Raw genomic sequence first — 27,714 nt, 5'->3', positions numbered from 1 at the left:
CTATTTTGTTTTTTTAGATCCAGTTAACTAATCATGCTCATTAGAAAATTTCATTTCTATAAATCTTTTTAAAACTTGATTTTAGCAAAGTATATGAAGGTATAATATAAATATATATTTATTAAGGTTTCATATTATATAATATGTTCACGTGCATCGTAAGACAGGAATTTGAAAATAACTATAGTTGATCCTTGATAGTTAAGGTGATTATCCTGGTTAATAATGTTTATAATTGCTGAACTTGTTGACTCGATTTAAATTAAAAAAATATGGTCTGAATATTTATATGTATAATGGTTTCATAAATTATAAATTTAATGTAATTTATATATATTTCATTTAAGTTGTGTTTCTCGATTTTTTTACTTAAATGGCTATAACATCCCGTTTCTGGGTTTCAACCTGATGTTCTTTCATGGTACTAATCACAAAAATTTTATTATTTTGGCAATAAAAAAAAAGCAGCCCTACAAGAAAAGAACAACTATCAATTTTATAGTCAGGTTATTTTAGTCAGGTTATATTTCACTTTATTTGAAGACAGATATTACAGGTAAGTCAGCGATATATTACAATCTGCATAAGACATATGTACGCAAATAAACTATCTGGAAAAACTTCATTTTATCGAATTATTATTATATATTGCCAAAAAATAAGTTATGAAAGTTAAGTTACTAAATTGTATGAAATGCTCAGTCGCTTTAACTTATGACTGGTAAAGCTCCAAACTTACTACCTAAATCCATTGGTGTTCTTAATGTTTCTGCTAACAAACACCAACAACAACAATGCAGAATAACAACAAAGAATAGAAAGAGGAAAAATCGCTAAAAACGCTCTATTGTGTTACCGTAAAATGTTTTGTTGTTGTTTGTTTTTCTTCAATTCAATTGTAGTTTATGGCTTCCCTCCTCGTTTTTCACACTAAATTTTACTTTTATAAGTAATAGAAATAAAAAAAACTAAAGAACCTGAACAAAATCCATACCACAACTTTAAAAACTTACCCAGAATAAAAGCCAAAAAAGAACAAAGAAATTATCATAATAAAAAAACAAGAAAACAAGAACACAAAAAATAAACTAAAAGAAACAATTTCCAACAATGGCTGCCACTAACATTTTTATTGTTTAATTTTTCAAATTGCTTTAGTGCACAATTGAAATAAAACAACAAATAATAATAAAAATTATAAAAAAATATATAAAAAAATATACTAAACAATTTTTAACGCATTTAACCGCAATTTTGTAAAATTGGTTTCTAACGCAAAATGCGACTATGAACGTTTTTATTTCGTTTTTGAATTGAACTTTTTGCGGCCGATAGTTGCCCCAATTTTTATTTACTCGTTTACCCCTTTTTTCACTTCAGTTTTATATTAAACATCACATTGGTTTCGTAATTTATTTGCTGAAGTTTAAATTTTTTGTTTAATAAACGCAAGTGCAATATATGAAGATATGTTTTAGTTATTTTAGAAAATAATATAAGAGAAATTTTCATTGGAGAGTCTCCAATGGAGACTATTATGATGTAAGATTATACCATATTGGTAACATTAGGTGTATTCGGTCGCTTCGAAGTGCGGCAAAAAACAACAAGTCTCTTGCTTAAATCTCTTTCTAACATATTGGCAGCACTAATTGCAACTGTTAAATATTATGTTTTCACAATTAAAAACATTCGTTCAAACTTCTATCGCTTTGGTAACAATTTTTTCTGCAGTCTCTGAGATGATTAGACATTTCGTAACTAGCCCGTTAAAACAAGAAGTGTTGTTTTTAAGAAATGTTTTGCGCACAAATTAGAGACTTTAGCGAGAGATTTTTTGTTTTTTGCACTATGCACCTATGGAACATATAACATAGAACAAATATAATAAAAATTCATTTCATTTTAAAATATAGTGTTTATCATAATAATGATGATTATGCATCATAAGCGGTTATGATACCATCTTGGTAACTTGATAAGATAATAAGTCTTATGTATAAACATTTTTGTAAAATTACATTAATAAATTGTTGAGGATCATGTTCAATAACTTTTTCAGTGTTCTGATTTTTATTATTGTGAAATATTATATGAACTATACTTGGGTACGTTGCTGTAAAAAACCATTGATCAAAGGTAATTAACCCAATGTTTCCAGACGAAAAATTATAAGCGTAAAATAGATTTCCATATTACAGAACATTTGAGGCCGTATTTTCAGAGGTGGAAATAGGTGAACTAACACACCTAATAAACGTATTCACTTTTAAATATGCTTAATTATTTAATTCATTTTAAATCCAACCGTAATGAGAGTTATAAGAAAATAACTCGAAAATAATCTTAGCACTGAATGAGGGCGAACGTGGTATATGTTGGTTACTAGGAGAACTGTACTTTTAAAGCTTCCAATGATTTTTTCAATCTTCGCATAGACGTAATCAGCAACAACGATGTCAGCCCGAAGTTTAGATAAAGAATTTCAGAGCAACTATAAGCTCAATACTTAGTTGAAAGTTAAAGCTATCTCTCGATCGATAAAATCTACGTTATATAAACTCTAAAAGTGCTACTACAGGTTCAGTGGCTGCTTGGAAGATAAACTTATATTTTAACTGAAAAAGTTTACATATTATGAATCAGTTATCCTATCTCTGCTTCTATATAACGCAGAAGTAAAGGCGAACATAAAGACGAAGCTGCTCTAGAATATTTGAAAGAAAAGTTCTTCGTAAAATCTTTGGTTCTCTACGTGTTTGCAACAATTACCCTTAAGCGAAATAATCCACGTAGTGTACCAGCTTTATCACAACATTTACATCATTCAGCGAACTAAATTTCAGGGACTTCGTTGGTTTCTTAATGTCGTAAGAATGGAAAGAAGGCGTAAGGGATAACTATGTCTACGGTGGAGTTATTAACTAAGGTCTCTAAAGGTGTACAATAAACCAAAAAACGCGCATGAAGCAGAGACACTTAAAATGAAGTGATATGTTAAGTTAAAACCCGATATTGATTGTTATGACCAACTCAGTAAGATACAAATTCGAGAAATAACAATTACAGTATATTTCAATATAATGGTACTGAATATTTTATTTACACATTTTTATCAACTTTTTCACAAAGTATTTATATTAAAGTTTTTTAAATATTTATTGTTTATTTTAATTTATTTTTTTTAATTTGCAAAATTTTTATAAGCTTTTAATTGTGTTGTCAGAAACATTGTAACATTACAATAATTTTTTTTAGTTTATAATAAAAAACTAAAAGTTATTTTAAATTTATTTAAATGAGTTGTTTCTGATTATAAATTTACTTTTAAATATGAAGCATGCATTTTTTTCACTTGAAGATTAATTTTTATATAGAAAATCTATGTTCCATATTTCAAGAAATAAAATAAGTAATTAAAAGTAAATGAAGTAATTAATTTCTTTGTGTAATTATTTAAAATAAATTTAATTTATAATTTTATATCAAAAATGTTTCAGATAATAATTATAATTAAAGAATACATGCTCAGCATTCCTGGTTTTAGTTGGACAAAATCTATTTTTATTCTCATTTTTAATAAAAAATTTTAAAATTAGTCAGATTAGAACATCTTCTTATGATTGACTCTATTTCTCTTTAACTCTATTCTTAATAATTGTTTTCTTTAGATTGGTTAAGATACGTGTTCAGCATTCCTGGTTTTAGTTGGACAAAATCAATTTTTATTCTCATTTATAATAAAAATTTAAAATTAGGCAGATTGACTCTATTTCTCTTTAACTCTATTCTTAATAATTGTTTTTTTAAGATTGGTTTTCTTAATTCGAGAATAAATTTTTCCAAAAGATTTGAATAAATATTTTCTTACTTACTCAACGGGTTAAATAACAACCTGTTACAATCTCTATGCTTTCTTTCTCTAGCTATTGATTCAAATATCATGTTCGCTGGAACATCGGTATCTATTGTCACGACATGACAATTCTAGCGAAGCCACTGGACATTATATAAATGTCGTGATAAAGAATTATGTAATTATTAGAGACTACTTATTAAAGTCTTTGGACATGTGAATATACAAAAGCTTTTTTAGACGGCATTTTTAAGAATCTTGAGCTTCAAACCTGGTATATTAAGTATTTTAGGTTTATTTTCGCTGTTATTAAAAAATATAGAAAAAAATATTTAAATATATAATTGTATTTTATCTATGCCTAATTTCAGAAATATATTTTTAAAACCTAATTTTAGCAAAGTATATGAAGGTATAATATAAATATGTGTATATGGAGCCTTCATATTAAATAATACATTCACGTGTATTGTGGGACAGAAATTTCAAAATAACTTTGGTTGATCCTTGAGAGTTAAGAAATTAACCATTGATTGTGGATAATATTTATAATTGTTGAATTTTTTTACTTGGCTTAGATTAAAAAAAAAAAAATGGACTTAATATACATATTTATTTATATATATATAATGCTTTCATAAATAAATATATATGTTAAAAATAGAAAATTTTAATTTCTTACAAATTTTTATCACAAAATTTTTTCAAACAATTCTGCTAATATGTAAAATGTTCTGTAAAATTAAAATCTTGATTAAAATTATTAAAATCGAATGTAAAATCTATGAAGAACTTAAATCTACGTATATAAAACTATATATATTTTGTTTGATTAAACAACTACCGTTTATTAATGAACTTGAAGACAATGGATGTATGAGGTCCTTTAATTGATATTGATATAAAGAAAAGTAAAAAATAAATCATATGTAAAAAATAAAATAACAAAATTTGTGTAAATTTACATATTTGTTTTATATCAAATTATTGAAACAAAAAAAAAACAAAATAAATCATTAGTATAATTATAAAAGCAACGAAGGTCGTCCTAGTGTAGCTGGCAAGGATACGCATTTTCAATTTCCATTTTCCATTTCATGCAATTGTCATGTAAAACTAAACTAAAATATGTGTGTGATGGAGGTTTTAATATAAAAATAACTACATTCAAGGATACGTGCAATGTAATGTGCATATATAATTAGACTAGCAAATATACGCGTCTTTGTTATTATGTAGAGCCTCGCATGAATGAAATCCCAAACGATATTAACGAAGCAAATAAAGCAATCAAAGTTTTATTAACATTGAGAAAATATTCTGTATATTTCTAAAAAGTTATTGGAAACATTCTAAAAATATTAAAATAAACTACAGAGTTGGAAAGAAAAACACTTTTGTGAAAGTTTAATTAAAAACTAAATTAGGCCGCTTAAGGATAACAAAACATGTAAATGCAGACGACCAGTGTTGCTAATTGGATTTACTGTACCATTTGCACTTGCATTGTAATTTTTTATTTTTATTTAATTTTAGTTTAAATGGACTAAATGCATATGCAAACGAATGCGAATGATATATCCTTAATGCTTAGTATTTTACTGGTTTTATCTCCTCTATGTTTGTTAACACCACTGTTGTTTTTAAACTTTAAGGATAATTGCAAAGCGATTTTATTTTTTTCAAGGGAGTATGAAGGCTCAAAAAAGTCAATTACCAAAGCCTTGTGCGCTATAAGTAGTTTTTCTAGCTGAGCTGGAATATCTATTTCACTTTAAACCAGCATACAATGAGTTTCGCTATGTTTCCATTTAAGTTTTATTTTTCAATTAATTTTTTTTTGCTTTAGTTTCAGTCACCATAATTATTGACTACTGCCATTGCACATCTATGGATCCGAGAGACTCCATAAATGAATAGCTGGTCTGCTAGAACTATGCGCTAGTTTGATGTTAATCCTTTGGGTATCATGTTTTCTTTTTGCGCCTTTGCTTTATTCCTTCATATATTGTGAACTATTTTTTTCTTTTACTGTCATGACGGCAAACAGGATTAAAATGAAGTCTTTAAAATTGTTTTATGTATAGTGTCCATATTTTTTTTTTGCAATTTTAATTTATTTTTTATTTGTTGCTTTTACTGCGATTCTGAACACAATCCCGAACAAAAAATAATTAAAATAAATACTGTGAGGGCAGATAAGTAAACACTGGAGCTTGAACTTTAAATTCAATATTTACTACTATTGTGTATATTTTTATAATGTGAGCGTACATTAAACAAATTTTACGATCAATTAATCTTGTTTTTTTATGCTTTCAACGAGTAAAGATTTTAAAAATATTCCGTAAAAAATTAAATAATTTTGAAATTTTGTGTATATTAAAAGTATTACAAAAGTATGAAAAGAATATTAATATACGAAATATTCATGAATTAAATAGATTTATAAAATATTTAAAGACTTTTTAGTAACTATATTTAGTATATAACTAAATATTAATACATCAATAAAAGTTAAAGTAAAATTTAAATTCTGTATATTGAACTACGGAATACTCGTGTTACAAGGTTATAAATTTTTTGATTCCAAAAGCAAATGTAAATAAAACAAACTACTTATCTGAACTCTGATTATATTTTGTAGTAATATCACGATCGGCGTGATCCAATTTAGACAAAATACGTGTTATTCAGCTGCTGCAGTTAAGGTGTAACGTACTTAGCACTGCAGTATCGATGTTAAGGACTTACGACATGCTGGAAAGGAATGCAAGTCATTATGAGGGCCATAATGACTTTTTTTGGGATTGTAACTGCGCGGATGAAGAGAGAAAACTTTACTCCACCTCTAGAATAAAATTTAAAATTTTTGGGACGCTTTATTAGCGCCTTGATAGAGTTCTCATCCCAAGTTTAAAGACTTGTCAGGTTGATTCACTTAAATCGTTCTAGTCTACGCTGATCTATGGTATTCAATTGGTCGAGTGGGATTTAGGCACAAGACCGCCACTCCAACCTAACCTTACTTAATCTATTCGATAGTAAATAGCTGCAACAATATTGCACACAGTACTTTCTAGTGCAATTATGACTGCTATAAATTAGAATACTTTTTCCGATCGCCTTTGTAAAATACAAAACTTGAAAAATGCAACCGTGTGGAACAACAAAGCAGAGATGGTACAGGTGGAAAATGAGTAAGCGTGGCGTCGGTAGAGAGATGTGTGCAATGGATTATTTATGTTATTAATAATAATTTCGTTTTATTATTTGTACATTCTAAACAAAGTGCATAAAAAAACTTTCATCATAACAACTTTTTTTATATAAAAGAACTACATTCACAACATGTATAAACATTTTAAGGATGTTATAAAGCTTAAGGAATACAATTCATTGTGATAATAAATTTATTACTTATTCAAAAAATTCGTATTTACAATAATGTAATAATTCATATTTTCCTTATAAATATGTTTAATTTAAATAATCCCATAAATTATTTTAAATTTATCAACCCCCAAAACTAAAGTTTTTTATAAAATATACATATTATGAAAAAATATATGTTGATAAGTATGGAATATTCTTAACATTTGCTAGGCTATTTATTCCCAGAGTCATATCATAACAATATATGTCCTATTAAATTCAATCAGCTTTTATTTGTATTTCCCTTTTACAGAACAAAGGATTTTTCATCATTAAAGAATAGAAGCCTTTATTTTGCTGTTATTGAGTACAAAAACAATTTTTTTGTTATAATTTTAGAGAATTAGTTCAATTATAAATTGCCATATTTACACAAAAATATGGCAATTGTGAAAGGATGAATATGTCCTTTGTGATAATTATACGTTTCTTTTTATGTTAAGGACACATGTCATATAATATGAGTGGAAGAAAACTATGTGTGTGTTTAATTATGTTCATGTCATTTGGCAGTGTTTCATAAGCAGAAAGAAAGTGAAAAACTAACTGAAAACCTTCAAAGTTCATTGCTTTCTCTAAAAGCAGTAGAAACAACAATATTCAGTAATTTTTTTTATATTATATTTTTTTTTTGTATAAATTTTTTTATTACTACTAAAATTACCAAAACTCTTTATTATTATTCTTATTTTGCTTTTGTGCTGTCGTCTTATTTGTCCCTTGGGTTAATAGCCAAGTGGAAGGCTAAATGGCCAAGACGCAGTAAGTTTCAAATTTTAATCTTGTATTCTCAATTGAGTCTGAGAGCTGCACAGAATTGGCACTTGTTAGTTTTTGGCAAACGCCTTTCAAGTAAATTTTCTTGAATAGTTTTTTTTTAATAAAAAAAGTAAAAATAATTGTGAGAAATTTTTGTAATATTTATTCAATTTATATTTTCAGTTTATAAAAAGAATATATGATTTAATAAGACATTTGTGTCATTGTGTAATAAATGATTTAAAAAATTTTATAAAGCTATATATAATACAAATATATATAAGATGGGTCTTTTTTGAGGATCTTCAGTTAAGGGCAACTCTAAGACTGTTCACTAAAAAGAGCTTTTCCAAAGGTTCAAGGTTGTTTTTAAACCTCTTAGTTTTCTGTATACGTCAACACAGAATTTCTGTACCCACGGGCAAATAGGCCTAAGTGGAACCTTTGGTTTGCCGGCACAATCGAACCTAATATACAATTTATTTAAAAATGTTTTGCAAATAACTGTGTTAATATTAGATTGACTAATTATTTTATTTTTAAAGTGATGCATTTAAAGTAGACATTATACTTTAAATAATTTTGCTTCCTCTAGCAATAATGAAATATTATTTTACTTTTAAAAATAATAAATGCTTTGAAAATTGATATATGTTAAATGAATAAAAAACCTTATGTCCATTTTGTTGATTATGTTTGAAATTCCAATTAAAAAATATAATTGATAATAACAATTGATTCAATTTCATTATTTTTTCAGATCAAATTAATTAAAATTTAATTAAATCAACATATCAGGCGATATACACTGCGTATGAGCAACATTAAATTTTTTTGATGTTCTCGGCAGAAAACATAAGGCATAGCCGCAAATCTGCAACTGAGTGTGCTTGATTGAAAAACAATGATTGCAATAAGAGCAGCTACAACCACAACAACAGCACATAAAATATCAACAAAATTGAACAAAATTTTAAAATAAAACATAAAACAATATGTTATTTCCGACTTCGTGTGGCCCCGGGCCGCCGTTGAATTTCAATACAAAATATTCGCATGATTTAAGTATAGAAGCCAAAAAGAACAACAACAGCGGCGGCAGCGACATCGGCAGAAGCAACAACAACAGTAACAAAATTAGTTCCAATAATCCAAGCATAACCAACAACATCAAGAGCATTAACATCAGCAAAAATAAAAAACATAAAAACTCTTGCAAACAACCAGTGCAGCGATCTTGGCTACAACAATGCAGTAACAAAAACAAATACAAAAACAACAACAATGGCAGCAGCGGCAGCAGCAAAGTTTGGCATACCAATATTCTAACAACAGCTTCGAATACTCCCAAATGGCTTCTAATGCTCGTAATGCTTTTTGCTATTTTGGCTCAAACATCGCATCAAGTAGCAGCAGAGAAAAGTAAACACTGTAAGTAGTTTTGTATAAGAAAAAGTTAACAAAAACAAAAACAAATACAATAACAAAAATATAAATAAAGTCAAGAAATTTGGAGCAAAACCTCAAAGCAGTGTAGTATTGGACAAATATGTATGTGTGGGTACCATGCTACATGACGTACGTGGTATGTGTAAGCATGCATGTGAGCATGTGTATAAAGTGTTAGTGCGTTACAAGTGTTGACATTCGTTTGTGCATATTGTAATGTATGCGATTATATTTGTAAGTGGATTAAGTTAATAACTTTGCTTCATAATGTGAAGAAGTAAGCAACTTTCGTTGCTCAAGTGGAAAAGCTTTGAGAACAATTCACTTCATTAGAATGACAAAATTTAATTAAAGAAAATACTTTCATAGGTGTTTGTTTATAAATAATAAGACTAAGTCATAAAGCTAACTGAATTCAGTAAATGTAGGAAATAGGAATTTATGTATTTGTTTTTTATTTTTTTTAAATCGAATACAACTATTTAAACATTGAATAAAGTGAAGAACTGCATTTTTTTTAAATTTAGCTATTATACACAATTTTTTATATGTACAAATAATTTAATTCTCTAAAAACTGAATTTAGTAAATTAATTAAATAAAACCTTGTTCAATTTTTCAATGGTAAATACAGTATTTGTAACAATTTTTTTAAAATATGAAATTATTCATCGACGTTCTGATATATTGGTAACACTGATTCACTGTCATATGTCTATTAAAATTGTAGTCAAAAGCATTATATGCTTAGTCAATCATTTACTTCTTTACAATAACAATTAAATGTGTTAAAATTGTGAAACTGTAAAAAAAAATTGTTGACAATATTTTGCATTGAAGTTTGCTTCAGAAATAATCATTAGTCAATATTGATCCACACACCACAAAAAAAAAAAATTTTCATATCTTGTATATTGAAAATTTAAAAGACCATTAAATACGTTCCCGCTTTTTAAAAATGACGAAGGTCTGATCATTAATTCTGATCCTTACAGCTATCGAGTATATGGTCGTATAATCAGTCTCATCTTTCATTTAAGATTTAGAATGAGAATATTCTCTCTACACACTTCGACTCACCATAAAATCAAAATTATTAAATTACTAGGCAAGACTAACTTGTGTTTTTATTAACTGTTAATATTATTTTTATTAGCGAACTATGTCCAAACAACAATCTCTTTTGCTATGTCAGTTTAGATTAATTTGACTGGCCTAATGTCATATATAAACCGTTGTGTTCCTAGTGATATCAGATAAATAAAATTTTTATATAGATTTGTAATAGCTATGATATGGGATGTGGACCTTTTACGAATTTTAGGAGAATTTAAACTCCCTTCCTGAAAATATCTTTGACTTTCCAAATCCTAAAGTAACACAAGAGTTGTTTCAATATCTTTTTTTTTACCAGCTCTCCGTACTCCCTACATGCGTCTCTGTTTATTATTCAAATTTTGTATGATTGTGTCACTAATAGACTATGACTTATCAGTCCTACGTATGATAGTTCTATAATCTTTTACCCACCTTTGCATATCTTTGTCAATTTTATTGTGTAGATTTTGAAGTACATAAACAAGAGTCTAAAAGTTTTAACTCCTTACCTCAAATGTTTCGTATTATTCTACACTTGAATACATAGACTTTTTTGCATTTGAATGTTTTGTTTGGACAATGCGGTAGCCTGAAACCTGGAACCGGTATTATCGTTATCCTATTTAATTTCATCTAGTATGTCATATTTTCAATAAACATGCTTTGCTTAATTTTAAAAGCTAATCATAGTTCTATACCAAAATACTTTAATATTCTTAAGCAAGTAATTTAATGTGGTTAATCCAGAAGGATAGCAATTGCAATGTAAAAGATCTACGATGTAGAAAGAGTGCTGTTGTGCTCCAAAAGAACGATATATTAGCACTTGTGCCTTTCTATGCATCAAGGTATATAATATATTAAGCATTTTAAACATCCTAGTTCCCCAAATTAATAGAATTGATAGAAATTTTTGACCGAGTTGCAAAAACTATAGAATGGAAATATAAAAGTTAGCTTATTTAAAACACAGATAGCTTATATGGTATATGTTGAGGACAATGTACAAAGTCAAAAATGCAAAAACAAGAAAAAGAAGATAAAGATAGAAGAAAAAGAGGTACCATGACGTCGGTACAGAGTACTACATGTATTACACGATAATAATGATAGTGTTCAATCAAATAAAGACTATGTATTTCTATTGAAAATTATTAAATGAATTGTATATATTATAAATATATTATTGTATAATTGTTCAATATGTTTCAAATTCAAAAGTCACAATAGTGACTTGTAGTTTAAGTATAGTCGCTATGCGTTGTTGTTTGTGTGTGAAAATTGACGGCATTCTTTTTGTAGATAATGATTTTGACAGCACATAACTGTCAAAAGGAGTTAGATGTGGTGAAAACAGCACAGGTTTGTCAAGGGGAAAAATGTTAAAAAAACAATGTATTGTTTTTTCGGTTGATCTACATCGAATTTAGCTGTCCCAGAATAATGACTTCCGAAGAAAATGATTTTAATATTGATGTCTCATAACATCAAAAATAAATATGCATTAAAATTTTGAAATTTTATTGTTCGATCGCCGTTAAATTTACAAGAACATACCGTTATTCAAACATATACTACAAATCAAAGAACTCATACGTTTAAGTGCCCAGGATAAATTACATAAGTTTTACTTTTAATTTAATTATAAGGGTTTTCACGATCATGAGTTACAAAATTCCGTAATCGAGTAACATCGCAACAGTACTGCAAATTGCCAATAACCAAATAGGTGTAATCTTTATGTATTTTGTTGTTGGTGCTTCTCACTGTTACTATATGCACAGTTTCCGAGCACATTAAGCGACGTAAAAAATATTGATTCTATGGTAGTAGTTGGACATTTATATGTTATATGTTTATATGTTATCTGTGCCAAATCGTTTAAAAAAGGTTTGAAGATACATTATTATTATTATCATTATTGTTAGGCGATGTGGCACTGCGACCATCGGGTCTATTGTGTCCCCTTCTGCCTTTAGAGTGGAACTTACTCTTATTTCCTCTTCCGTAAGAATATACATTATCAGGAGCCTATTTCGTATATGCATTAGCGCTGGGCATTCTCACAGCACGTGTGTGGTCGACTCCTCATACTCTTCACGAAATCCACACTTTGCATCCGAAGATACATTAAATGAAATTACAAAACACAAATATGTATAATAACACATTTAAAAATTTATAATATAGCAACTTTTCGATGTTGTCATTAAACATTTACAAACTGTTTGAAATCACAACTTTTAACAATTTTAAAAGCTATTTGATTGCAAACATAATTTTAATTTTATTTCAAACTCAAATATGTTTGATAAACTTGAAAATATGCTTTTATCAAATGCCAAAATACATAATATATGTAGAATAAATTCTGAGAAAATATTTCAAAATATTCCATTTAAGTTCACTAAGAAGAGATCAAATGTTGTGAGGATTTGTATATTAAATTACTTTTGGTTATACCACTTACGGACTTCAGATCATTCAAAAACACTTACAGACGTGATTAAGTGAAATGTGAAGTCACTCCGAAGTACGTGCCATGGCTAGTTCAAAATTCATATTCGTAATTTGAGCCTCATAGAGAATTGCGAATGCAAGTTCATATGCAAATAAGATGACAAAATGTTGTAGGAAATGTGCAGAAACAAATTCAAAGTTTTCACCGCAACACATTAATTTTGACGATTTTAATAACATCAGAGTCATCAGCGACAATTTTACAAGCGGAAATGAGTAAAAACGACTTCCGAGTAGCGCGAATTGCGGCTTAATTCACAATTTCAATTTGACGTTGGCGATGGCGATGGTGACGGCGATGGCGACGGCGACTGTGGCGTTGATGGTGATGGTGAAGGCGTTGATGTTGTCGGTAGCAGCAACGGTGCCGGTGCCAGTGGTGATGATGATGACATTCACATCTTTGCCTATATTCAGTGGGCCACGCAAATCTGTTACTATAATTTTTTGTGTTGCTAAGTATTAGTGGTGATGTGGCAATCTAAGTATATTTTCAACCACATGGAATACTGTAGCAAAGACACATTCACACACACACATACACACACACACTAAATGATATGCACGCAAATAAATGATTTTGCTTGGGAAAACTTTATATCCCACAAATTTTAAAATCAGAGAATTTAACAAGTGGGGAATACACAGCTCACCTACGAGGATACAAATTCCATGCTGCCATCTTCGCTGTTTGTTTGTTGGTTGTTGGTTGTTCGTTGCTGTTATATGAGTATTTGCCTCAAATTACCCCTCTCCTTATTAAAAGCAAAGCGAAAAGTGTTTACCAATTAAATTTTGTTTTGCGGAAATATTTTATTTGCTTTTTGTCGCTGTGAATATTTTACTTTTTTCAACAGTTTCATTTGGTGTATTTAGTTTTTGCGGTAAAAATGTTCGAAGCAAGCGGGACTGCGGGGAGATGCGCGAAGTGCTGTTAAAAAGTTTTCATGTAATTGTATATTGCGTTAAAATTATTATGATTTAAATTATAATTTATTGTGAAAATAAGGAAATCATTTGCGGTTATTACTGTCGTTGCTGTTTTTCCCCGTATTTTGTGTTGTCTGCGTGCATTTTTTTGTTAACTTTTAATAAAATACATAAATCAATTTAAAATTTAAATTTACAATTATTATATAGAGTGTGCAATATACATTATATTGTATATATATATACATTCTTTTATAAGGTTTCCATAGTACAATTATTTATATAAAATTTTTTGTTGTTTTGAGTTTTTGAAAATAAAAATTTTCATGAATATAAATTAGCTAAAAAACCATATTTTTCATTTTAAGTTATAAATATAGTAATAAAAAATTTGGTAGAATAGAAAAAAGTCCCTATTGTTTATCATTTATTTCATTTATTTTATGTACTGTACATGCTTTTAATTCATAATTTCTAAAAAATGTTTTAATTTCCCAAAGCTCCCGCATGTGATGCGATAGAAAATATTAATTTGTTATTAATTTAATATTTATTGCAAAATATTTTTAATAAATTGAAAACTTTTAAAAGCTACAAGCTAATAAAAGCATACAAGTAATATTCTTTTCAATAATTAAAATAATATAAATTTTAAATGATAAACATATAGATAGTAAATCTTTTGTTAGGCAGTTCTACTTATCAGATATTGATTGAACGATATTTTTATTAAATTGGTAATTAGTTAATACACAAAACCCCTTAATGGATAAATGGAAAACAGATTTTAAAGCAACTATATTATTACTTGACAAAAAAAAAACACTTTTTATAGATGTATTCGGCCTTTCCGAATTGCGACAAAAAACATCAAGTCTCTTGCTAAAGTCTCTAAGTTATATTTAAACAACAACAATATTCGCGGGCGCTAACAGATTAGTTTCGATAATTCTGATAATCTAAAAGTTTACAGAAAAAAATGTTTCCAAAGCGATAAGTAATCTATTTCTATTCTTCATTGAAAATTTTTAAAAAATTCCTGATATATGTTAAAAATTAAAATTAAAAAATTATGGAAAATAAATATTTTAAAAATATGCAAAAATTGAGGAAAATAATATTTTAAAAATATACAAAAATTGTGAAAAATAAATATTTTAAAAATGCACAATATTTTTAAGAAAACATGAAGAAAGTGTAATGGAAAATAACATTTAATTTTTTTTAAGTTTATTAATTTTTGCTAACAAGTTTATGCTTATTAAGGCATAAAAGTTTTTAAGTATAATTAATTTTGTTTTTAAAATAAATTTTTAAATTTCCTGCATTGTTAGTATTTCTGTTGTTTTACTATTTTTTTTCAATTTTTGAATACATCTTCTTTCAACAGTGATGCCAATATGTCAGTAAGAGATTTTAGCAAGAGACTTGTTTTTTGTCACACTTCGGAGCGACCGAATACAACTTTTGTTAGGTGTCTTACAAAATACTTTCTAATTTACAATTCATTCTTAAATAACCAAATCTGCACGAAGATAATTTATTTTACGTTTTGTTAAGTTAATATTCGTTGGCTGGATAAAGGTGATATCGTTAGCGTATAGTTACAATAATCATGCCACTATCATTCTGTTTATTGCTATCTTTTGGGTTTCATGGTACATTATTCACAAATATGAAGACAGTAAGAATAAGGAAAAAGGAAAGTTTTAGTTATTGAGAATGGTTATGATACTATTACGATTTTTCGGGTCATGACCGTGTTAAACAGAGAGTCAAATCACAATAGTCAATTTCTTACTATTACTACTATTTTAATACTTGTTGGTTGGTTTAAGTTTATCTATATAAATATTTATAAATGTAGGCATTTGTTTACAAGCAGTTTACAGCAAAACGACTTTCTTCTCAACAACTGATAGAGAACTGCCCTAACATAAAACATGAGCTGTTAGTTATACTACTTTTACCATGATGTCACACTGTTATATATTTAAAATTAAGAACTCATAAAAAGTAAATAATAGCTATAATTATCTATTTTTTCATATAATTGATAATTACTCATGATAATAATTGCAGTTTGGTAAAAATGAAAAGGTCGTACAGCTTCTCTGGCTTAGGAAATGATGTTTCCTTTATGTTCCACCAAATAATCACAATCAAGGAGGTATTATTATAACGTAATGAAAATTGCAGATCGTATCAAAAATCAATTTGTTTACCTAACTCAAAGATAGTAGATAGTACTAACAGATAGTGTTAAAAATTGGCAAGCAAGACGTGCTACCAATGTTTGGAAAAAATTTTTATGTATTAAATATTATAAATATTTTCTGTTTAAATGAAAAATAATTAAAAAATGTGTAAATGTGTAGGTATTCGAATAGTAATTAAAATTATATGTATATAATTATTATTTATAATACTAAAAATAAGTTCTTTTTAAAGCTATTAATTTCATAACAAAATAAACACATAAATTAAGTAATACATTATAAAATAATGAATAATAATTGATATAATACAATTTATTTTCTGTCATTTATAGAACACTATTTCTAAATTTTCTGAGTTTCTAATTCGTAATAATATAAAATTATAATACAGAAATTTGGGAGGAATTATTTCAAAATCAATTAAAATAAAATTTAATAAATTGAACTTGCATAGTTAAGCAAATATTAATAAATCCTGCAAACTGCCGAAAGTGTCCAATTTGAAACGCCCTAAAATTGATTTCAATAATTTTGATTTGCATCATAAAGGAAATTTCATTTCAATAAAACCAAATCCCTCTTGTCAGCAATTTGTCTCTTGGATTGACGTAAATATACGAGTGTATGCAGAGAAAAGCGTATCCATATAATATCGTACATTATTCTGCAAGTGTGTATATTATTGTAAAATTTTTATTCCATCAAAATGACAACAGAAATTGTATTTACACATCCTACACAACTGCACAGACTTACAGAAATTATGTGTAATATTTTTATTTGCAATTTCATGTTAATATCAACGGAACAAATTACAAGGAGATGTAATAAAAATAAATAAAAACAAAAATATTTACGAGTCATTGTTAACATCTTGTATCCTTGCATGTCCTAGCACACATACGAGTAGACGCGCACATAGCCAAGCCATAGTGCGAACCAGGAATCCAACTGACGCACTCCACAAAGTGCATTTATGAAATTTGTACTGTACATGTCCTTATTACAATATAAGTAAATAAGTATGTACAATTCAACAGATTGTTATCGCCAAGAATAAAAGGCCGTACTTATGTGTGTGGTTATTAAACGTAGTTACTGATGTCCTATATAAAATATGAAAAATAATTATTTTTGAAATAAATGAAGTAAAAAAGTACGCGTACAGATAAATTTTTATATACTGAGTAAATTACTTCACCAACAACAAGCATAAGTTTATGGGCAAATACTCGTATCGCAGTAGAGAAATTTCGTTATCTTCACTTTTTACTATTCACACAATTGAGCAATGAATATGAATTTTTAATGCAATAATGGCAGCAGTCCTTCAATCAATTATTTATTATAAAGTGCGTACATATATACGTATAGTGTTTTTATATTAATATAATGAACTACTTTTATGTAATCTGCAAAAATCTTTTCTTCTGCTAATTTTCAAATGGAATATTTAATGATGGATGTGTATAAAATTAATGTACTAATTATTTAAAATTAAAAAAAAAATTTCATTTCTATACTGTCGTTAGGGGACGGACGAATTAACACACTATATGAGAAAACATAAAATACCTACATATATCTTGAGTCAGCGGCATAATAAAACCAAGCCTCTCAGTCAGTTATTATTAGGCAGGAGACCAAATGAAATTTGCATTACCCAAACAGAATAGGTTACTATGAGTCGAATTTTTTAGTTTCTTTTACAATTCTAAAAAGTCTGATAGAGATAAAGAGACATATTCTGTTGCTTGCATGCTAGTCATATAATGTGTTTTGTTCTCTAATAACTCTATCATATATTATCAGGTGCAAATTTACTGTTGAAAACACCTTTTATTATGGTTAGAGTACCATTTACAACACCAAATATATAGTAGGAACGCATATAAGATGCAGTCGATTACATTTATTACATTAAATTGGTTTCAGGCTTATGTGTTGTATCATAGCCTTCAATGACTATGTTACCAGCCAGTTTATGTACTATGATAGTACTACAGAAACCCAGATATAGAAGATATAGTGTATTGTTCACTTCAACTTATTTTAACTTCAACTTTTTTGTTTTTCTACACAATATTTTTAATATTTTATATATAATAATAATATATAGAAAAATTAATACATAACAAAAACTTAAATTGTGAAAGGCTTTCATCTCGGAGCCCACGCTATGGTTAAACACGTTCCTGGTGTGGCAGACTGCCTCTAAACGTTCTGATTGAAATCTCTTAGAAAAAAATAAAGTTTTATTTTTAAGAACTTGTATAAGAAAGTTATGAGTTTTTATCATAACTGACATCAAATCAGAACCGATATGATAGAAATTTGGTTACGTTTGGTTATGTATGTCGAAGAAATAGTAAATTAAGGGAAAGATAGATTGATGTACTGGGTATGGACAGACAAAGCAAAAGTCGAGTTAGGTATGCCAAGTGATAATTGAAAATCCAGTAATTTTATCATTATAATGAAACTTCATTATTATTTCATCCCAACATAATCCTGAAACATTATTGAAACCAAGAAGTTGTTAAGTGTTCTCTGGGAACAACAAGACAGAGAGCTTGAAATGGGACAGTATCGCTCAAAGCGCACTGTTTTGTTAAAATGAAGATACATTACTTATTTAATTTTATTTGAATTCTTCTCTAAATAATGAAAAAAATCAGTTTTGATTGTATAATTTTTATGAATATAAATTAATTTCATTGTTTTTAACAAATGTTCATATTCTCTTCTTAGAAGTGGAAAATTTTATAAGTTTATTTAAAATCTATAAGACCACAGATGGTCTAACTTAAGTGTGCTAAAAAAAATTTTCTCTTTATTTGTTAAAATTTTTAGAGTAACTGAGGGATAATTGAAAAATTTATTATGTCAATTTAGTTAGATTGTACTTATTTATAGTTAATGTATAAAGTGAAAATTGTGAATTTAAATTACCTATATATAATAAAGAGGAATTACTTACTACTACAACTATTAGTAACGCTACCCTCTACTGAAAGTAGAAGTAGGTGATCATTACATAGTATTTTCTTCTTAGATTGCATAGATTTCTCAGATTTCATATGCTCCACTATGAGAACAGGACTGAAGTAAGTAAGTAAGAATAATATGGTATATAAATTAAGTATGTGAAAAAATAAGCAAGCAGAAAAAATAAGAAATAAAAAAGTTGCTTATTATCGAAAATATTCTAATTTTAAGTTCGATTGTATCCACTAAATAAAATAAGCAGAACATTTTTTAAATCCCTGAAATTTACACACTTTGCTGTAAAGTATCTACACTTCAATCTGGCAACTAGATCTTACAGAAAAATTATATTATGCGTGTATGTATAGGACATAATATATACTCGTATGTATATCTGCCAAATAAACAAAATGTTAAAGAAAAATCCTCATCAATTACTGAAGTAATTAAGTTAAGTGTTCGTAATGTTTCAGGTTCAATTAAAAAATAAATCAATTACGTCAAAAGTTCAATTAAAAACATTTATAAAATTAATCAATTAATGGAGTGTAAATTTTGCCAATACAGTACACATTACTTCTTTACTATACATCCTATATAGTATTTAAAACTAAAACATAATCTTCATTGTTATTGAATAATGTTTAGAGATTATTTATTGTTGCGACCCCTTTCAGGCTTATATTACATCTATTTTTATTTTTCGATTAAAAATATCAGAAATAAAAGTTGTTATATTTCGATACAACAAAATTCATACGACGACAATTACCGAATCAGATGTGTTAAGCAATGAAGCATGAATTTTCAGTTTCATACTTTAACTTGGATAAATTTTTTATTTAGTTTAATCTTTAAATGATTAAATTTAGAGCAATGATTAGTGTTACTCTGAAGATGATTAACCTCAAAACACGCAGCTTGAAGTATGTACTTACAACACAAATTTTTTAAAAAATTTATTAGTAAATTTAACACCAAATATGTATATGCAGAACGAAGTTAATGAATGTGTAAATAATCACATTTTATATAAATAGCATAGAAAAAGTTGAAAAATTAATTATTCAGATGAACTAAGAGGATTTAACAAATTTATTAACAAAAGCCGTCATTTTTCCATTCAGAGTAGCAAAAAAGTACTGTCAACTTCCGAAAGAAAACATGTGATGCCACTGCTCTTAAAATCTTCAGAGTTGGGCTTTACTCGTCAAAAATTTAGTGTAGCCAAATTCAAAAATCAATCTATTATGAATGTTCACTGGAAATATGTTGCAAAATTCCAGTCATCCGTTAAAATCATATGAGCATATCATTTACTAATAAGTTCAAATACATAAAAATATGAATTATTATATATATATGAGATAAAATTGCTTGCCATTACCCTTCTAATATTCATTTTGGTTTCTTTTATTTAAATTAATTAATTTTAAGTGTTGAGAATTTTTAAATTTTTTATTGTACACAACACAACAAAAAAACATAGAAAAATAACATAAAATATAAAAAAAGCATTTAACATATTTCAAAAGTGATGGCAATCCTTTTCAACCAGAATGCTGTTTTTTTACAACTCAGAAAAAAAATTGTTGCTAAAGTAGAAGAAAAGGCGATTACCATTGCTTATAAACGGAATTTCTTATAGTCAATAAAAGCAATACTTATTAGTGGACTGGAATAATAATTCACTAATCATATCTTACATTTTCGTGTTTTTAAAATTAAATGTACATAAAAAATTAAAATATGATTTAATAAAGAAAACAATAAATATTAGTCTTTCTTTTATATCAAAAGGAAAGATCCTAATACTACGGTTTGCAATTGCGACCATATTTTGTTAATTACGAATACATTTTCTTTACTAAAAACCTCTCTCTCTCTCTCTCTTGTTTTCCGGTTGCTTAACATACTGCTTTAATTTTTCTTGTTAAACAAACTCGACCTAAGATCGACCTAAGCCCTGTTAAAAATATATAAACTAAATAAATTAAAGATCGCAAAAAAAAATCACAAAAAATACTATAATTGCTTTAACATTGCTCTTCTAAGACTGGTCATTGTAATTCAGTTAAATCGCTAATTCGAATATATCCCATGGCAACAGTTATCTGAATTATCAAGTTGGCACTGTATATAAAGTGTAACATTTGTTTGTATTTTTAATAAACAAATGTACAGACTTATTCAATATTTCCATATAATTATCAGAGATATGATTTTGTATTTTTAACAACAAATGTAAATAGTACTGAAATACATTATCTTATAAGGCATTTAAACAATTTCAGTGTTTATTCACATATTTCTAAACAAAAGCACAAATGCGAATTCGTTCACAAAGGATTACGGGCACAACAAAGCAGAATTCATTTTAACCGGAAATATTGATAAATGATCTATTTGAGCACAATTCCCTTTTGTTCACCATAATGCCGTATTAAAGTGTCGTACGGAATTGTAAGTGGAAATTGAATGGAGGTGGAATTAATGCCGCTAGATTGGGTAGATGGACGATATTGATACATAATACGTAGACGAGTGTTGTGTGCGCTGCATAACTCAGGATGTTTCATATTTATTTATAATTTTTGTTATTTTTTATGTTTTGTTTTGGAAAATTTTAGTTGCTGTGGCATTTATTTCATTGGCAGATTTTTCCATTTACAATTTTGCTATTAAACTTGGATCAACATTTGTTTTTCAACACAATTTTTCTTATTTATTCATATGTTTTCATTTTCATTTTTATTTTTATACTTATTTATATTTTTCTGTCAGTTCGGCCTCAAGAGGAAAACAGTATTTTTCTCATCACTGTAAAGTTCAATTTCAAAGAAAAATCCCGACGGCTATTGTACTGTATTACATTTCTCTACATAATAACATTTCTATATATATTATGAATGTGACGCATAGTTTTTTTTCCTTTATTTAATGTCGTACAGATTATATTTCCTTTAGAAGGACTTAGTTAGAAAATTATTTTTGCAAAGTTTCTGTAAAATGTTTTTTTAATCTAATTTAAATGTTTTTTTATTTCTGTTATTTTTATTTGTTTTTGGGATGAGCAATTTAAAATATATCAAAATTTATTGCTTTCGTTTTAATATCCTGTATGTGGGAGCAAATGCTCAGTCTGAACCAAATCCTGATTATGCAGTATGTGTTATCCAATTTTTCGTGACAACTTCCCGTTCCGCTCCGTCGATCACAACATCCGTCTTAGCTGTGTTTTATTTAAATACATTTTTTAAAATAAAATTTTTATATTTTTTCTTTTCGTTGCGGTGAAAATCTTTGCACTGCACGGGTTTTTTTTTTTCGTTTTTTGTTATCATTTTCATTTTTGCATATTTCTGCAGATACTTCAACAGTAGCTTTATACAGAGTGACATATTTTATAACATACTATAGTTTCACAGATACTCACACGACACACACACAACATATTTCTGCCGAGATATGTGTTATTTACGGTGTGTGAATGTGCATCTGTAAATGGCCAGTGTTGTAAAGATTATGCATAATTCATGCAAAATGTGCATATGCGCTTTCAGGAATACTCGTGCATACACGTGTGTCATACTATATAACCGCCGCATAGCGTAGGAAAGGAATTCCATACTGTTGCTTTCAACCTTCTCAGATGAAATAAGACACGTTTTATTTTTCTACATTAAAAATGTTAATATTTTATCCTTATTTTTTCCATTTTTGCAAATTTCTTGTGTTATAATGTTGCCATTTTTATTATTGAGAAGCAATAAAATATTCTACAAGATTTTAGGTTTACGATTATGTCACACTATGTATTGGAAAAGTTTTTGTGAAACAAGCATTTGACATCTTTATGATGTCATAAGCGAACTAAAATTGATTATCTTTAAAATAGAAATTTATTGACAGTTTTCCTCATAAGATTTCCTTAGCTAAAAGCAAATTTGAAGTAGAGTATGTATGTGAAAAATTAATATTGAATAAAGGCAATCAAACTCTGCATTAAAATGAAAATGAATAAATATGAAGACGAAGGATACTCTTGTTGTCATATAGTCTTATTCTATATAATAAAATGATGTATTCTTTGTTATATCGAACAAGACCTCAAGTTCACTTGGAATTATATTTATATGGTATGAGTTCATATTACCGAAACTTTATTAGTTAATGGAATAAACTTTTTACAATTGATTTATATATAGAAATGACATATCCGTAAAAAAAAAACTATAATTAAAACTAACTGTAGAGTTAAAAAAATATATTTATTTTAATTTTATAATTTAACGTTAGTTATGACGGTAGTGACTATTTTACTTAAATAGAAACTTTAGTATTTATTAGAGAGGTTTCGAAAACTAATGAACTACAACGAAAATTATTTCTATATTATTTTAATTAAATTAATTTTTTATCTATTAATTAATAATCAGTGGTCTTGGAATTATTCCTTCTATTTTCTTATTATTATTGTTATGGGATGCATCACTGCGACCCAGTCTCGTATGGTAGTATTTTAATTTATAGTGCCCTATTTGGATTCCTATGATGATTCTAAGATTTTTTATATTTAATTATTCGTGTATAATTTTCAGAGACTCCAAGTATCAAGATTAGAACTAGTAGCCTGTGAAATTTGAAGCTGAGAGTCTAAATTAAATATGAGTAAATGATATAATAAATAAAAAAATAAGGATAATATGTTAATAATTAATAAAACCTTAATTACTTGAAAGCATATCTGTACTGCTATTTCAGAGAGGAAACATGATCCTATTATCATATTTACAAGATATTTGATTAAAAGGAAAGCGATGTCCCCTAATGTCATTTCAATATTTTCTACAACTTTATTTTCTCTCTTTAATGGTACACTCAAAATAATCAAAATGAATGAGCAACTCTTGGTTCTAAATAATTTAAGTTCAATAAATTATATCTGCAGTTATATATACTAAAAGTGAGTACCATATTTATGGATTTTTTTTATATCAAATCGTGGAATGACAACCTAAACTTATTTTTGTAGTTTTCTTTATTAATTAAACTTTTTTATTGTAATGTGTATTAATTATAATAAAAAATATTACAATAAGTAATATTTTTAAAATAATTTTACAATCTCAAAAAATATAAAATGAAGGAGTTATATGGCGTTTTAAGATAGCAATCGTATATGCAATAATTTATTATTTGATCATTTTAAACTGAGTGAAGACATTAATTTTTTAAACTAATTTAAAGTAATTTTTTGTAACTTTTTAGTTATAGCACAGTTATACTATATGAATCGAAATCGAAAGCTAAGTATAAAAATTGATATAAATTTAATGGGCTCACCCGAGTCCTTGGCATTGGCAAGCTAATAATTTAAAATAAAACATTATCAATAATTAATTGAAAAATATATATATTTGTTAATAAATTAAACAAAAAATTTTTAAATAATAAAATAATTTTTTGAAGATAAAACTATTCCCGTTTTGTAATTTAAGATACAGTTAATATTTTAATTTTATTATTATTTTTTATTACTTTTAAAAAATGTATTATTTTTTTTGTTACCGGTATTTCGACTATAGTCTTTAGTCATATTCAGGATACTAATTTAAAAATAAGTACTCTAAAATCATATATCTGATTTAAAAGAATTGTTTGAGTCTTGAGAGTGATTTTTATTAATAGATATGTAATATCACCTACAGGAATTATTAGTTATTGGTACACTGTTCAGTTAATTGAGGAATTGTTCGTATAATATCAAAACTTCAACTGTTTATTTTAATATGATTTATTATTACTAGTTTCCAATGGAAAATAGCTTAACACTTATTACCCACCTTGAAAACAGAAAACATTCCATCATTCGAATAAAAGCTACTATAATAAGTGCTGACTACACCGTTTCCACCCTTCGAGTGAAAGCTAGAATATCAATATCAACTGCTGACTACATTATATCATCAACTGTGGATATATCATCAACTGTGGATAGAATTTTCCGGCTTAATGGTTGTCCCCTCGTGCAAATCAAAGCCGGACAGTTACAGAAAATCTGATTGTCTTGTTTGATATCATCGTAATAGGTAACAGACCCATTTTGTTGAGATGATAACGCAAACTTTGATGATACGTCAAATAACCTCTGTTCTATTGAGGTGGAACAGATAAGTTGTAACAAAAAAAAAACTGTTGAACGGGTTTTAAATAAGTTAATCACATCGAATTGAAAGTAGCAAATACAAGCAAAATTTAATGCTATAAATATTTATCTGAATGTTATGATAGAACATGACATAACATGATTTCGTTATCTTTGGTACAATCTTTGCTATCAAAATTAAGGATGCCAACAAATTTTTATGCGAATCATTACTCCAAATGTTGAACATTGTGAATATTGAGTTTGTTTAAAATAAAAATGTCAAATCACAAATTTGTAATATTTTCATTTCTTGAGATTTTTTTGTTGTGTATTTCCAAGATAACAGCACTTGTCAGCTCAATTGTCAGCGTATCAACATAAGATGTTCAACATAAAATGATATTGCGTATATATGTAAGTTAAATGTGAATATTTTATTTCGAAAACATGTTTAAAATCACTTAAGCTAATATGAACACAACAATACATTTCCAAGAAAATTTTGACATTTCAACCTTGCAAAGTATATCAAGCGAAAAGTGGAAAACACATTCCCAAAACTTCTCCCCATCCTGCAGTTGTGCATTAAAATATTTCAGAAATGTTATATGTCCGCACAGATACTTAGATGCATCATTTGGCATTGAAGTAAATATTGTGATTTGTATGAAATGGATTGTATGGAATGAAAAAAATAATGCAAGTGTAAAAATCCCATCGAGTGCGCAATCACACATTCTGAAGTTAACATGCACACTTAATCTAAACTTAAGCAGTAAATATTACAAATGCCTTAGACATTCTAGATACTTATTTGTACTCGTGCAAACATAGCATACACAGGGAAATGCTTTCTTCTACTGAGATTTGCTATATTGCTTGAAAGCATTTGTAGGATATTTAAAGCAAGTGCAAGGAAAAGATGGAATCTGTGCACAACTATGAACATTCTAACCCTTGAGTGCAATGTGAATAGTGGAATTGAAAATGGCCATCAAAAATAACTAAAGCACCATTACTTCTCGAACTCCATGCTGACTGCTCTAGGTTTCAGTCAGATTAAAGCAATAGGGTGGGTTTTCAATAATATTTCCGCCATAGCAGGCAGCTTCACAACTGGGTGCGGAAGTTTTTGGTTGCTTTTAGTGCGCTTGCATTCGCTTTGCTTCCTGAGTTGATTTGTTGCTGGTTGCTGGATGCTGGTTGTTGGTTGCTGATTGCTGTAGTTGGTTTTCCAACATTCACCTTAGTGATGAAGTCTTCTTAGCACTCAGCTCTGACTTTAATAACATCTTTCTTTTTGTGCTTAGCAAAATCTTGTGCCAGTGCTTTTACGCTTTTACTTAATCCGACACTCACTCATTCTTTTAAAACTTCATAAACTATTTGCATATTTCCTTACCCTTTTCTTATATTCCGCTTCCCGCTCATCTAATGTATAAGATTGAATATTTCTGTTCATATTTACCTTTCCGCTCATTTTATTGCGTTTTACTTAAAAAGCAGCATAATCAGTATATTGGTAGGTATCTATGAGTTACTTTTAGCGCGCTAGAGTATCTTGGGTATGTATTTAGTTTTTATTTTCACGATTGCAATTGCTTGGCATTTAATATGAAACTCCATTAAATTAGCGCATTTTGCAGTTTTAGATTTCATAAATTTCTCTACCTGATGACATGGGTCTGGAGCTGGTACAGATTAATTCAAAAGATTAATAAGCGAGAAAATATGAAATAATAATTTCGCATTTTATGAAATTTATATGAAATAATAATTTCATATTTTTGTATTAAAAATTAGTTTAAAATTTTCTGTCGCGTCAATTTTACATTAGTTTATAAAGGTTTTGTTTACTTTAAGCAATATTAATTTTTCTTCGTCCGTAGGGTGAAGATATCTCGACATATAAATCAAAACTTTTGTTTTTTTTTTCATTTGGAGTCAAATTACTTTGGCAGTTTAAAGCTTTCGTGTCATTTAGTTGAGCACATCTGCCGTATTTTCATATTTTTGTCCTCATGCCATAATCTCAAGTCTGCTTAGATTGTTTCTACCAATCCTCCGTTGCTATGCGTAAATGAAATATTTGTTTTTGTATCTTAAGCTTTGCAGAAATTCCGATGAAATTGCTGGAGAAAAGATTTATGTGTACACATTGGAAAATAATTGAAAAATTAAAGATTTTGTTAGTGCGTTTTGCTTCGGAAGGCACAATTTCTAATAAATGTTTTAATACACTTCGAAAAAAAATTACTCATAATAATTTATGACGTGTCCTTTTAAGATTGCTGTTGCTGTTGAAATTG

General features: G+C 27.7%; 1 protein-coding gene across 1 annotated transcript in view; it reads left to right on the top strand.

Moving 5' to 3' along the window:
• Window positions 1-27,714, top strand: part of LOC119668646 — a 72,852-nt gene that overhangs the window by 9,722 nt on the left and 35,416 nt on the right. The window contains exon 2 of the mRNA XM_038078220.1: window positions 8,811-9,481. Within this exon, the coding sequence (XP_037934148.1) occupies window positions 9,046-9,481 (436 nt within the window). The 5' untranslated portion in view covers window positions 8,811-9,045. The remainder of the gene's footprint in view (window positions 1-8,810; window positions 9,482-27,714) is intronic.

Source organism: Teleopsis dalmanni, chromosome 1, assembly GCF_002237135.1.
Source record: "Teleopsis dalmanni isolate 2A chromosome 1, ASM223713v2, whole genome shotgun sequence".
Classification (NCBI taxonomy): Eukaryota; Metazoa; Arthropoda; class Insecta; order Diptera; family Diopsidae; genus Teleopsis; species Teleopsis dalmanni.
The sequence above is the reverse complement of the archived record's forward strand: the minus strand, read 5'-3'. Positions and strand labels throughout refer to the sequence as shown.